The sequence below is a fragment of the Rosa chinensis genome, chromosome 3, assembly GCF_002994745.2.
Source record: "Rosa chinensis cultivar Old Blush chromosome 3, RchiOBHm-V2, whole genome shotgun sequence".
Lineage (NCBI taxonomy): Eukaryota > Viridiplantae > Streptophyta > Magnoliopsida > Rosales > Rosaceae > Rosa > Rosa chinensis.
In genome coordinates, this window is record NC_037090.1 from 37,537,894 (window position 1) to 37,552,877 (window position 14,984).

Here is a 14,984-nt window from a genome sequence, read left to right on the forward strand (position 1 = left end):
ACTGTTGTCTAAACACCAGAAAGAACAACAGCGCCATATATGCTTACTGTTGTCTCTATGAAGCTTCTACATCAAAGGACTAGTTTTTATCTGTTGACTGGATTTAAACAACACAATAGGCTGATGAAAATGGCGTTGGCTGTCTGCTTTTGAGACTATAGGTCTCTCTAAATAACTGTTGTTTGAGTTTTTATTGGACAATGGTTTTTGATGTAGTGTTGTTGTGCTAAGATGGCTTCAACAACAATTTTTGCTATCATTTTAGTTGTGTTTAACTCTCTTGGACAATGGTTTTTACTTAATTGAGTGTTCTAAAAGTGACTCTTATGATGTACATTTTCTTGTATAGAAGAACAACAATCTTTATTAAATGAAACTGAGTACATGGGGCGATACAATAGCATCGAAAGAAAGCAATAAAACTACAATGAACAATATTTGGACTTGTATAAATGTTTAGTCTTTTGACGCTTGGCATTGTGTTCCTCACCGTCTTCTTCCTGGAGATGCAAAGTTCATTCATGTAATCTTCTCTGATAATATCAGGTCTATTTGCAAGATGAAAAAAAGCCTCACCCTTCAGTTTGAATCCCGAAGCTTTGATACTCGGCTTCTGTTCTCGTTTGCACCTGCATAATCAGGGAGAGAGGTTGTCAAAATAAATACAATTTTGCAGCAGACTCTAAACTTTCGTGTGCAAACAAGATGAAGCCAGAACTGGCACTTGGAGAATAAGCTCACCTTTAAAATAAAGCTTCGACAGTTTGATACTACTGTGACTACAAACACTGCTCCTACTTGAACCTGCACAGCAAACAAATTTGTCAAGATTAAATACAAACTTTGTAGCAGCCAACTCCAAGATAAAATTGACGCACTTAGTCTTTATATTTGCAGAAGGCCAAAACAATTAAAGAGACTGCCTAAAAGGATGACAACTATGTTTCTTGGGTGCAATGTGTCATGATGCAAATAAGGTGCAGAACCAAAAAAACAAAAGAAGAAGTGTGTAGGAGTGTGATGATACCACAAAGAAGAAAAGACAAAAGAAGCCAAATTAATAAAAGCTAGTTTATTTGTTTCTTTGCAAATAAAAAAGGGGAGGCTTTTACATTCAAACCAAAAGCACCAAAACAAAAGCAATACGGGTCTATTTACAAGATGCAAAGTTCATTCATGTAATCTTTTTTTATCGATGAATATGCAAAGTTCATTCATGGAATTTTAAGCAACTGATTAAATTATGAAAGTAAACATCATCATGACTGCAACTTTAGGTCCAATTTTGGTGAAGTCTGCACCTTGAGAATAGATGGCAGCTTAGTTTACTGCAATCCATATTCTGCTAAGAACAACAATAGTTTGAGAAGCTAGCGGCTAATAAGAGCCCAAGTATATTAGCATATGCAGCACTTATCAATCTCTATGGAGGAAAAAAAAAAACAAACTGGAGATTATCCTACATATAATAATGGAAACTGAGAAGGTAAAGACCCACAATGGTAATCTTGATCATCATTGGTATCTTGGTGTTCTCTGAAATTACCATATTCTTCAAAAGCAATCAAGAACCAGGCTAGGCTGTTTCATCCTTCAAAATAATCTAAGCTACTGAAAATCAACAAAGGACCTTAACATATATGTTTCAACCAAAAAAAGAAATTGAGATGGACTAGATAGTGAAGCATCGAAATCAATCACAAGGAATGAACATTCTATCTGTTTTGCTTACAAACCAATGATCTGAACTTTTAGACTGGCAGTTTAATGAAGGAGAGTATAACTACAAACTAGCCAAATTCCATGACTGAATAATAAGTCAAGTACTCTGCCTGAATGGCTTACTCGAGACAACAACTTGAACAACTCAGCAGAAACTAAATAATCTATTTGATTAGGAAAGAGGCATAGGAACTAGAAAGTCCCATAATCTTTTAAAAATATTAAAATCCACATTCAATATTAGCTCCTTTAGAACCCATTTATAGTAGAATATATTATATAAGAACCCAGATTTGAAGGCCACTACCACCTTCAATCTACCCATATCGTTGAGCATAGAGAATTGGGTCCACTACCACCTTCAATCTGCAGATAAATAATATGAAAAGTGAATTTTCACATGAACAAATATCAATTTGACAATATCAGTTCTCGCACGCAGTCAAGGTGTAAAACTTTCGTTATTGACAGTATGATATCGCAAACCCAGCATATCTCAAACTAAGAACACTCAATTAAGAGACTAAATCAATGAAGCAAATAGAGAAGAGTCATAGGACAGTACCAAGATGAGATCGTGGTAAAACCCATATCACTTCGATTCTTGAAATTAATAAGATTGAAAACCCAATAAAACTGATGCCACCAATCTTGATTCTAGGCATGAAGGCTGCACAAACAGTTTGGCCAAAAATAATCAAAACCTTGTTAATCAAAACCTTGTCAGTGTCCTTATGGACCAAAGAAATCAAGAAATCATATTAAGAAAGGTAAAATCATAGATGAAAGCATAACTAAACCATCAATCATCTCTAATTTGGAAAGAAAATGGAATCCAATACAAAAACAGATCTGAGAAATTGACGAACTGAAGAATAAAGAAAAGAGAAGAGGGATGGGGAATCGTACGGGAAGGGGCGTAGGCTGTGGCGGAGTCAAACCATAGCTCGGCCTTGATCTTGTCATCATCGGTCTCGTCCTTGATGAAATCGAAGATGTGCGAGGCCGAGAACTCATAAATCTTGTCGAGGACGCCGTCTTGTTAGGTTCCTCCGTCGCCGGCGGCATTTGGTGTATGACAAATCCTTCTGATCTTAATATGTGTGTGTGTGTGAGAGAGAGAGAGAGAGGAGAGAGAGAGAGGGAGTAGGGATGGCATTAAAACCCACGGGTACGGGTACCCGCGGGTAATTATTCCTTTTGGGTATTTGTTACACCTCTCTCTCTTCACGGGTACGGGTACCCGCGGGTAATTACCCATACCCATAGTTTATGGGTATGGGTAATTACAAAATACCCGTATAAAAATGGGTGGGTTATGGGTATACCCGTGGGTACCCAAATTTACCCAAATACTCATATAAAATTGTAGACCACACCCAAATTTTTTTTTTAATTGAGAACTATTATTTTTCAACCAACATATGGGGCATTTTTATAATTTTCTTACTCTAAAAAAAAAAAAAAAACTGAAAACCTATATGGGGTGTTCTGACGACTTTGTGTGGTCTCGAATGAGGATCTGACCGTTGGATCATAGTATAATTGTGAAAAGTTGGTTCAAAAGGTGATCTATCAGGAACCGACCGTTGGATCATCGTATAATTTTGAGAGGATGATCCTAAGAGCGATCCGTGTGGATCTGACCGTTGGATCTTCATATAATTTTGAGAGGATGATCTTAAGAGGGATCCGTGAGGATCTGACCGTTGGATCTTCATATAATTTTGAGAGGATGATCCTAAGGGCGATCCATGAGGATCTGACCGTTGGATCTTCGTATAATTTTGAGTGGATGATCTTAAGGGAGATCCGTGAGAATCTGACCGTTGGATCATCATATAATTGTGAAAAGACGATTCCAAAAGGCCATCTGTGAGGATCTGGCCGTTGGATCATCGTATAATTATGAAAAGACGATTCCGAAAGGGGATCCGTGAAAATCAAACCGTTGGATCATCGTATAATTGGGAAAAGACGATTCCAAAAGGCGATCCGTGAAAATCTGACCGTTGGATCATCGTATAATTGTGAAAAGACGATTTCAAAAGGCGATCCGTGAAAATTCGACCGTTGGATTATAGTATAATTGGGAAAAGACGATTCCAAAAGGCGATCCTTGAAAATTCGACCGTTGGATTATCGGCGATCCATGAAAATCTGACCGTTGGATCATTGTATAATTGTGAAAAGACGATTCCAAAAGGCGATATGTGAGAATCCGACCGTTGGATCATCGTATAATTGTGAAAAGGCGATCTGTGAGGATAGTTCATTTACGATCCGAATTTTATTATTTTACATTTAATTGCCAAGTTGTGAAAATTGTTTTACGGAAATAAATATTTGATTGACATGTACCCATAGGTCTCTACGGCGAGTATTTAAAAAAATATTTTACGGAAATTAAAAAAAATAGTAGCAAGTATTTATAAAAAAAAAAAACTGTCCATTTTAAAAATGGGTAAATGGGTGCGTATGGGTTTTACCCATTTAGAAATGGGTGGGTAAATACTCACACCTGCTAATTATTTGATGGGTATTACCCACAAATTATTATTGGGTGGGTAATACCCAATGGGTACAAATGTCATCCCTAATCGTAGAGACATGAATATTATGCTATTATCTTGCAGCAGTTGACAATAACTTTGATTTATGATCTCTTCCTAAATTATACTGGGGTGAATGAGATCGAGTAGTCACGACGTACAATGTTCTTCTCTCCTTTTATAGAAAAAAAAAAATAATAATAATAATAATAAAATAAATAAATTGAAAATCCCATAATTTTATTATGTCACGAACTTCTGAATCACTATGAGGCAGTGCCATTCGCCCATTTGCAACCATTAAAAGATTATAATGCTTGACATTGTAAATGATGGAAAGAAGTTGTCCATATATAAAGTCAACGAGTGCAAGTAATTTACATACAATAGGTGGAGCATCTACCTACCAACACAAAATCAAATGAGAAATCAGCAAGCTAGGTGTGTCAAAATCAGGCTGAGTTTGCACAAGTACTGATTCAAAACCACACGAGACCATCTCTTCTATGGCTCCTTCATAAAAACAATGATAGTGCTCAGTGGGAGCAACAGTGCATGATTATCTTATTCATCTGCAATGCTCCAAAACAACCCGAATAGAGAGAGGATGGCCAGGATGAACAGATAGGCAATCTTGAAGATGCGTTGTTTTTTCTCCCAGCTCAGCAGGTTGTAGATCTCAGTCACATCTGCCAAGTGCCGCCCCTTCATGTACGAATTGACATTATAATATAGGTGCGGGAGAGCCAATGGAAGCATAAATCAATGTCTCGTTATAAAAAGAATGACGCAGAAAACTCCTTGAACGATAAACTCTGGCAAAACAGTACGGTTTATCCGAGATGATGAATCATATGAGTTGATGTAATCGTCCTCGAGGTCCATTAGGCACAAAAGCTGATAACCCACAAGGCATAAGAGAGTTAAGATGAAGGAGATACTCAAAAAAGCCATGTCCATAGCATCTCCATCACAGAACACCTCTTTCTCTCGGTATTGGTCTGTCTGTGTTTTGGTCTTCTCGGTAGAAATCGGCTTCTGGTTTTCGTTGGTGCAATCGGAAATCAAAATCTTGTTTCTTCTTCTCTTCTATCTTGAAGGTAGGTATTTATAGACGATATTATGACTAAACATAATCTATGTGGAATAGAAGTCCTAATCAAAACCACTTGGCGCATGTAGTAAAGTTGGTCGAGCTACCTAGTATGGAACTCCTCATGTTTGGAGTTTGAGTCTCAACTCCCACTAGTTTGTGACCAGCAAGGTTTGAGGGGCCTTCAAGTTCGTGTGCCTACAGTGGGAGATTAGTCTGACTTTACTGAGATACTCTCGTGAACCTCAGTCCGAATCTTGACTGGGTGGGTGTGTTATCAACTTGCTAACGTAACAACTATAAGTCAAAAAAAGAAGTTCTAATCAAAATAAAAATAGAAAACCTAATCAAACTAGGAAAGAAAACCTGCAACATATGTTGAAGAAGCATGGATGAAATAGTTTTGCCCTCCTTGTACATTCTCCACCCATTTTCTAGTTTTTATATCTATGATAATTACAACTAGCATTTCGTGAAGCAATTTCACAACCTTCCACTTAAAAATGAGAGACTTATGTTACTAGATCGAATGGTAATAAGCTGCAATATGGATTAGTTAGGCTAATTGGATTAAACATGGGGTATTTTACCATGCTTCGACTCAAGTTGGGAATTAACCTCCATATAAGGTTGACGTACATACACATTGCTCCCATCTTGTTATTGGATAAAGCAAAGTTTGTCCATTGATTCTAAGTCAAGTCGAGTGGTGCTGGTATTAGTCATGAGGAACAAAACAACATTTTTGATAGAATTCACAAAGCTGAATGATGAGGGCACCCAATGGCTTTGTCATGGACTACCCGTTGGTGAGATTTCAGAATGAGAAATGTTAGTAACCTTCCCCATTTATTAACCGCTATGTGTCCTCTTTTGTCACTCAAAACCATAATATTAATTTTGTCAAAGCTGAATTTCATTTCTTCCAAATATACCTCTAATTATTGCTTATTAACAGCTTTATTATTTTTCTTCTTTTTACTTAAACTCTCTCTCTCCCTCCCTCACTCCAGCGAGCGATTCTCCTCCTTGGCTCCTTTATTATGTTGGTTCAATACAAATCCCCAATTTTGATCATATCAATTAACAAATCATTATTGATTTTTTTTTTTTGACAGAGTAATAGAGATTTCATTTAATCCCAAAGCCAGAACGGCACATACAAATAAACCCTATATGCTTGTACCCTACTAAATCAGTGGTTAAACAGGTAAGGGAATACGAGTACTATTCACTAGTACAATGATGCTCATTTGAATTTTACGAGCCTACACAACTACAAATCTCATAGTACACTAAGAAAACTATTTCGAATCTCCTTTCGTCAATGCACTCAATTGTGGTACTTCAGGAGATTCATTAACTTAGTGTAAGAAGAAACCATAGCTTATGAGATGATTGTAGTTGGAATTTTAAGTTTCAGTGGCGACTTTAGATAGTTCCGATGCTAGTTGATGTTTGATTTAAAGTTGATTGCTTATTGTAATTTATGTCGCTACTTGATCACAATTGCAGTGCATACTCTGCAATGGTGCTTCTTTCAATTCTATTTTTATCAGGCGCATTGGATGTTCCCCTCAATCTAATCCTGAATCCTAAACGTGCATTCGCATATAAATTTTATTGTTGGGGTGTCTTTGCCAATTTAACTAAATTTCACACTAGCGTGTGTAATGATCAGGATATTTCCCGATGTGTTCATATTGTGTCTAGTAGTAGGTCAATTTATATATCTAAACCCTGATCAGTGGACCAAGTAACTTGTGTTGGCACTTGTTGATTCCCTGTTCATTATCGCCCATTGTGTTGGTATATTGTTTTCATATTCCCTGTTGATTCCTGATGCTTGTTTAGTTAATGCAGATTGATAGTTATATGATTCAATCAACAAGCAAAGAAATGTTCAAAAGATGGCGTTAGAAATAAGGTCTCTAGTCTTTGGTTGGTCTTTTGATGTTGTGCTAAAGAGGCAAGCATCACTAAGTAAATAGATGAACACTAGGTAATAGACCGCGTGATGCGTGTGTTTGTCTTCTTTTTTTTTTTTACTTGAATTTACACGTAAAAAAAGGTTAGATCATACATATTAAAACTCTCTCTCTCTAAGTATGTATATGGGGGAGACTGGGCTGCTGCGGGTTTGGGTGCTAAGCCTTCTTTAGATGGAGGATTGGTACGGGGGAAACAATCAGAATATGGGAGGATAAAATGGCTGCCGGGCTCCCTGAACGTTTAAAGTTATCAATTGTATCATTTCTTACCTGTGGATGTGGATAAAATTGTATCAATTCCGTTATGTGAAAGGACTGAGGGAGATGTGGCTGTGTGCCATTTTAATGATGATGGGCGGTACTCCGTTAAATCTGGATATTGGTTTGGGATGGAGTTAAGAAGGATGGAGAGGGGATCGACTAGTGGTAGTGGGCATGCTAATTCAAACTCCATTAATATTTGGAGTCTCATGTGGAATCTTTCGATTTCGAACAAGGTCAAGTTTTTCTTGTGGAGGGCTTCCCATGCTTTTCTACCTTGTGCTGAGCGTTTGTTTAAACGCAAGATTAGCCCTCATAGAGGTTGTCGGCGGTGTGGAGGAATCCATTATTCAATGTCTGTGGGATTGTCCTGTAGTTAGGAAGGTATGGAAGGTTAGTTGGTTAAAGGGGGTTGTTAAGACCTGGAGAATGGCATGCTTTACAGACTTGTTTTCCCTTGTGGCTGATTGTGGTGAGCCACGAGAACTGGAATTGTTTACTTTAATTTGTTGGTGGATATGGAAGGATAGGAATGAGGTGTTTCATGGTAAAAAGGGATTAGAACCGTAGCAGATTGTGGATAGAAGTGTAGAGTGGCAGCGTGAATTTGTTAGTGTAGCCTTGAAGAAAAATGGAGGACTGGCAGGTAGCAGCTTAGGTTTGGATGCTCAGGATGAGTCTATTGGAAAGGGGGCTAATGCACAGGGCGTAAAATTGTATTTTGATGGGGCTTCTGACATGGATGCAGGACGTGTGGGGTTGGGAGGATTAGTGATTGATGAAGGAAGGTGCTTGAAGGGGGCAACTGCAATACCCATGATTGAGGCTTTAGCGTTATGGCATGGCCTTAAATTGTGTAAGCATTTAGGTGTAAGCAGGTTGGTAATTATTGGTGATGCTGCAAATGTGATTAATGCACTAGGGCACTAGGGACTTGATTTAAGTGACATTGGAGGAGTACTTGATGCAGTTCGACGATTGATGCTAGAGTTTGAGGTAGTTACCTGGAAGCATATACGTAAGAGGAACAATGAAATTGCTCATGCCATTGCTCGAAGAAGTCTAAAGATGGTGCACACTGTGTTTTGCCAAGAAGTTGGGCCTCCTTGGCTTCTTGAATTAATTGTTTGATGAAAGCTATTGTTTTAGTTTCTGGGGGTTCTCTTTGAGAACAGCTTTTCCCAATTGCTGTATTATCAGTTGATTTAATAAAAGTTTTCTTTTCAATCAAAAAAAAATCTCTCTCTCTCTCTCTCTCTCTCTCTCTCTCTCTCTCTCTCTCTCTCTCTCGTCTCTTCCCCACCATAAACCGCCACCAACCCACCGCCTTTACCTCTGATCACAACCAAAAATTTGTCTATCATCCTTGTTCCATTTTTCAATTTGATGTTGAACCATTCCAATCTTTTTTCACATAGATGCCATGCAATTATCATATTTTTGGAATTCCAATTGCGATCTTTCTCAGTGCTTTCTTTCTTTTGGTTCTACATATTTGTTTGGCAAATTGTCATGGGTCTTTTAATGTGGGCAATCTTTGTGGTACTGCATTGATCCTGCCAATTGAGTATTGGTTTTTCTCTGTCCAATCTCACTGTAACTTACACTTTGTTTGTTGTCCTTTACATTTTTGTGTTGTTTGTTTGCTTTGACTTGATTGCATGATTTTCTAGTCATGGGGGCGAAGCTGAACAAAAATGGTGAACCCCAACTGATAAAAGCCAAAATTGCACTGGGGCCACAACCCCCAATCATCCTATACTGTGTCCGTCTCAACTTGAATGGATTGGAAAAAATATACATGATGCAGTAAACTTGAAGCAATAAGATGCTTGTTCTTGGAAACTGAATTTGCAAGTAGCAAGCTCGAAATAATTCACCACTTCATGCGCTTGGAGGGTTGCATTATAGGATTAGGACTTTAGAGCAGATATGTGTGTGTGAACAAGGATGAAACTTGGTAAGCTACATGGATATGCACAAGGATGAAACTTGTACTTGAGTTTGCTCAAGCCTTCAAGCTTCGTAGGATATATACAAAAAGGATAAAAACTTGGTAAGCTAGCTCTGATACCAATTACACAAAGGAACTTTTTTATTGATGTAGCTAGAAATTTCTTACAGAGGTATAGACAAAGAAGGAAAGTTTTTATAACTACAATGAAGCTAAAGAGGTGAAGGGATCGATGATCCTCTTCTCACAACAATGAGTCCTACGTATACAATTGAAAATTAGCTCTAGTTAACTAACTATGATTACAAAATTGTCCTAACTAGGATTACAAATTATCAAGACACCAACCATGGTTAGGTCAAAGTGACACCTAACGTTATCTACAAACTTCTACCGCCTTCGAAGCGACCAAAGACTTTTTATCTGTTGTCGTTTCTGCTAGAAGTGTCGTGTGGGTCCATTACACTTCCATAACTTTTTCTAGATTTTGATAATCCATGTCGTCTAATCCTAAACTCGGGTTTGAGTTGGAATTAACTTCTTATTGGCACAGTAAATATGAGATTTCTTCAATCTCTGTTGCCATCATCAATGGGATGTCCAACTGAGTAACATCTGTGGCCATAGTCTTTTGCCTGCTTCTGTTGTTCAGGAGAAGGCTGATAGTTGCTTGCCATGTGTTTGATGAAAACTATTCGTCCATCTGTCAGCTTAAGCAAATTGCTTTGTCTGACTTCTTCTATAACGTGTTTTAGTTCAGCTCCACAGTTGATTGCGTATTGCCCATAAAGCTTGCTCTGACTACTCAAAAAGTAGAAAATTTGGGGTTAGAGCAAGCAATATGATGATTACAGAAGTTGGGCATGAAGAAGAGGAAGAGAGACCTCCCCCTTATGTAGAACCGAAGATCAACTCTAGGCCCCGCTGCATTGCTCTATTTGTTGAGCCTTCCCCTTTTTGAGTGAGTCCCTGAATTTTGCTTCTTTGACCTTTACTTTATTGTAAAGAACTAATCTTCATGAATAGTTTGACTGCATCTTCATCTGAGATACCCATCTTTGCAAAATTGTTTCTTTTGTTGCTTTTAGTTAGGGGTTTTAGTATTTTTAAGCTTTAGTGATTAAAGTTTGTGACTTTAGGTCCTGCCATTGGCATTGGATTTGGAACTTTGAGATCGAGCCTGCTTTAGCTAGACTTACATGTGCTTGATGAATGGACTATGAGGGTATGATATTGTAGCCACAATTTGGTTATTTTTTACTCAGTTTATTTCAGTTACAATTTCTTACAAAGGTTGTTTTAACAAGTTCCCAACTTTTGTTTATTTCAAATATCACTTCCTAGATCCGATTACTCACATTTATTTACTTCTGTTTATTAGGAAACTGAGTTTCAAGTTTGCGGTGGTTCAAGACTTCAAGGTATTAAGAGATATAAAATAGGACTAAATTTAGTTTGCTCCCTCAAACTTTAGGACAAACATTAGTTTGGTCCATGACTTTTTTTTTTAATCACGATAGTCCTTACACTTCTATTTTTCATTACGCACGTCTAAAATTTAAATTTGTATCCAAACATGACGTCAGATGCTGAGCTGGACTCTACAGCATGACCCACTTTTCAGACTTGTTCCCTAATTTTAGATGAAATGTCCAAACTACCCTCCTCTCATCTCTCCTCACCTCCTAAATCCCACAACCCTCTCTCTAACCCCAAAAATCCAGATTTCTTCACAGCTCCGCTCAACCCCCACCATGAATGCAACCCAACCCTCCTCTCGTACTTCACTTCCCACTCTCAATCCTCTTCACCATCAAAACTAGTCTCTGACTACACACTATCTCTCCTCTCCCTCATCTCTGAATCTCCCCAAACCCACTCTCTCTGTACGCTCCATAGGCATCCCAACCACCATCCAACCCGTCAAAACCAAATTTCACTTCACCACCCAAATCATCAAACCCAAAATTCAATTTGCCTTTACCATTAAAACTAGATTTTTCCTCTACCTCCAATAAGTAACACGCCGGCAAGTCAACTCAGCCACTGGCAAAGTCCACAAAGATCCAGAACCCAGATTTCATAACTGAGCTAACCTGCGCACAAAAAAAAAAAAAAAAACTGAACCAAAGATTGAAACTTTAGCCAAAATGAAAGAAACCCAAAAGAGAAAGATGAAAGCTTTAGAAATGGGTTACCTTGAAAATCGATTGGGGGAGTTTTTGAGATTTTTGAGGTGGGTGTCATCATCGGTGGGTGTCAATTGGAGTTGACTCGAATTTGAGTTTTATGAGGATGAAGAGGTCAACGAGATTGGAGGAGAGGCAGACGAGGATGGATATGAGACCAAAACAAACAGAGCACCACCGCTACACATTTCACATTTGCACACTCATAGTGAAATTCAAGAAAGTGAGGAACACGATCAGATTAGAAAGATGCATGGGAGGCGGGAGACCTTCATATTCTTCATCTTTGTCTTCTTGTTCTTTAAAACCATGTCTGCCTACACCACCACCTCGGACTACAAAATTCCACTCACCGAACAGAGCCAAGCATAGGCCTAACTCGCTGGAACCTAGCTCCGGCAAGTCATCTTTGTCGACAACGACTCCAACTACCCAGATTGAACGGTCCTTCTCCCGGATAAGAGAACAAGATTTCTGCAATTTTCAAGTGTAGGAGAGAAGAGAAGAGGCATCGTCGGCTGGGGAGAAGAGAAGTGAGGACAGAGGAACTGGATTTGATCCAAGGGACAGAAAATGTCGATTTGAGCAAGCCCCATATATTCAGGTTTTTTTTTTTTTGAAAGAATTATGGGGTTTATTATTTATTAATTTTATTTTTTGAGATTATTGAGTTTAAATGTCCATTATGCCCTTCGAAGTCTGAAAAGTTGGCCATGCTGTCGGGTCCAGCTCAGCCATCTGACGTCATGTTTGGAGACAAATTTGAATTTTGAACGTGCGTGATGAAAAATAGAAGTGTGAGGACCATCATGATTAAAAAAAAAAATTCAGGAACCAAATTGATGTTTGCCCCAAAGTTTAAGGGGGCAAACTGAATTTAGTCCTATAAAATACAACAAAACATGTGGTGAAGTCAGTGTAGAATTGGAATTGCATGTTGCATTAATTTAAAGTTGCTTTGTTGTGCTGGTTCGTGCAAATAAGAGCAGCATTTAGAACATTACATTTACCCTTAACCTTGGGGCGATTTTTGCTCTCTATGTTGTTGTTTTTAATTTTGCTTTACTGGGTATATCTCTATTTTGCTAATGGTGGCTATTGACTCATTCTTTTATGTGATCTGGGTTTATAGTCGTACCTATTGACTACCTTACGCATAAAAGAAAAAAAGAATAGTTGTTTCAATTTTTCATTATGCAAAAGATTGAGGATTTTTAGGTTACATTTGCTATGAACTGCGAAATTGGAATCTTGATTGTCAATATGAACAATGTTTTAATGAGCGAAACAATGTTTTTCTTTTACTGGTACGGTGGTACCAGTGGCCGAGCCATAAATTAAAGGCAAGAAATTAAAAACAATACTTAGTCTAATGCTGCAAAAGGTCTTGAACCTGAGACCTGCAGTTGCATAAGTAGCGGAAAAATAAGGCAGTGCCACTACACCAAATTGGCATTCATTTAATGAATACTCAAACACTACTTATTCAGTAATCCGTAGAGAAATTAAAAAAAAAAAAAAATCCAGTGGGGCACGAGTTCCACGAGTTCCAACGTGGCTTCGCCCCTGTATAATAAAATATGCTCTTTATGTCCTATTAAGGTACCAAAGTTATTCGCATGTAAATATTTGTGGTCCAAGATTACCACGTGTCATCAATGTTGGTATTACTTTTTTTGACACTAAATCAGAGTTAAGAAAAGAAGGCAAAAAAAAAAAAGACTAAATACTGTTTACTCCTTGAATTTTCACGGAAAAAACAATTCAGTCTCTCGCCTTTTAATTTGACACTTTTACTCCTTATTCTTTCAATTTTACATCCAATAGGTCCATTCCGTAATTCTCCATCCAAATCCTCCGTTAACTCCACATTTTTAATGATAAAATTACTATAATACCCCTGACTTTCTCATTCTTTAATTTTTTTTAAAATTTTTTATTCTTCTGTTCGACATCACATCAGACCAGTATCTACCATATTGAACCCCAGACCTGACATTATTAATCATTCTTCCAGCCATGGCATCACAAAATCACTCTCAGCCAAGCAGGAAATCCACTCGTAATTCGACACAAAAATCAACCCCCTCATAACCCTGTAAAACCCAGTATCAGACTATCAGTCTTCGATCAAAACTCATTGAAATCCCACAAGACCAACCTCTCTGCATTTCAAGCCATTTCCCCATCTCTGGTGTTACACTTCACCTCCAAAACACACCCTTTTCACTCTCCCCCTTACTCTTAACCCAAATTCCCTATTCCCTATTCCCATTCCCATTCTCAACTACCAAATCCTCACACAGCTCCTCCCCATTCCTCCTTTTAACCAGTTTCGGCTCCCCCACTTCCAGGAACCAGTGAATTCACCGAATCCTTCCTTGTGCCAACATGAACTTCAAATCATCCTATGATCAATACACATACTCAGGTAATTAAATACCAACTATACATATACACAATATCATCCAAAGCCTCCAAGGAAGAACCTAATTAACTAACCTTGATGCCAAACAACATCAGAACAGATGAAGTTGTCCCTTGACGAAAAACACAGTAGCTGGGAAAAATTCTCCCTTTGCTCACGTCTCCACAAATTCACCAATCTTGTAACCGAAATGCAGTCATCATCATAGAAATCAGAATTCGAGTTAGAATTGGCCGAAGAAGAGACAAAACCACCACTGAACATAGTGGCCACGACTGTGGCCGTGTGCACCCAAAATCCAATTTCTCCAAAACATAATTGACTTCAAAAATTAATTATAGCCCGACATAGAGTACGACGAGAGGATTTTTTTCATAACTCATGCATCCAAAACCGCCATCGGAGTCGCTGGAAAAGGCATCCGAAAACCGAGAGCTTCTCTCATTTGATTTAACTCCTTCTTTCGTCCTTCGGAGAAACCAAATTCAGTAAGCTATAGGAGGCTGAGGACTTGGCTATAGCCACGAGGTAGTCGATAGCGACGTGGGTTAGGGTTTCGAGGGCGGAGATCTGGGCGACGGTGGTTCTGGATATGGCGGTGGAGAACTCCGACGGGGTTGGGTTTTCCGGTGTGGGAATTATGACTAGTTTTGGAGTTTTGCACTGCTGGGGTTTTGATTTTGGAGGCATGATAGTGGTGGAAGAGAGGGTTTGGAGAAGATAGATCAGGGTTCTTGTGATGAAGAGGCAATCTGGTCTGATGTCGAACAGAAGAGAAAAAGAGAGAATCAATT

General features: G+C 38.4%; 1 protein-coding gene across 12 annotated transcripts; it reads right to left on the minus strand.

The window, feature by feature from the left end:
• Positions 1–280: 280 nt before the first annotated feature.
• Positions 281–2,891, minus strand: LOC112194897. 12 transcript variants are annotated; one of them, XR_002934187.2, is made up of 6 exons: positions 2,632–2,891; positions 2,288–2,392; positions 2,033–2,088; positions 742–804; positions 577–629; positions 342–500 (listed from the first exon to the last, which is right to left on the minus strand). XR_002934187.2 is itself a non-coding variant. In XM_024335149.2 (4 exons), exons 1-4 carry the CDS (start codon positions 2,788–2,790, stop codon positions 299–301), a joined length of 477 nt encoding a protein of 158 aa, XP_024190917.1. In that variant the 5' UTR covers positions 2,791–2,891; the 3' UTR covers positions 281–298. The 12 variants fall into 12 exon arrangements, 1 of the variants encoding a protein (XP_024190917.1); XR_002934186.2 differs by adding an exon at positions 1,302–1,342 and having other exon boundaries at positions 342–629; XR_002934183.2 differs by having other exon boundaries at positions 1,499–2,088.
• Between the last annotated feature and the right edge of the window lie 12,093 nt (positions 2,892–14,984).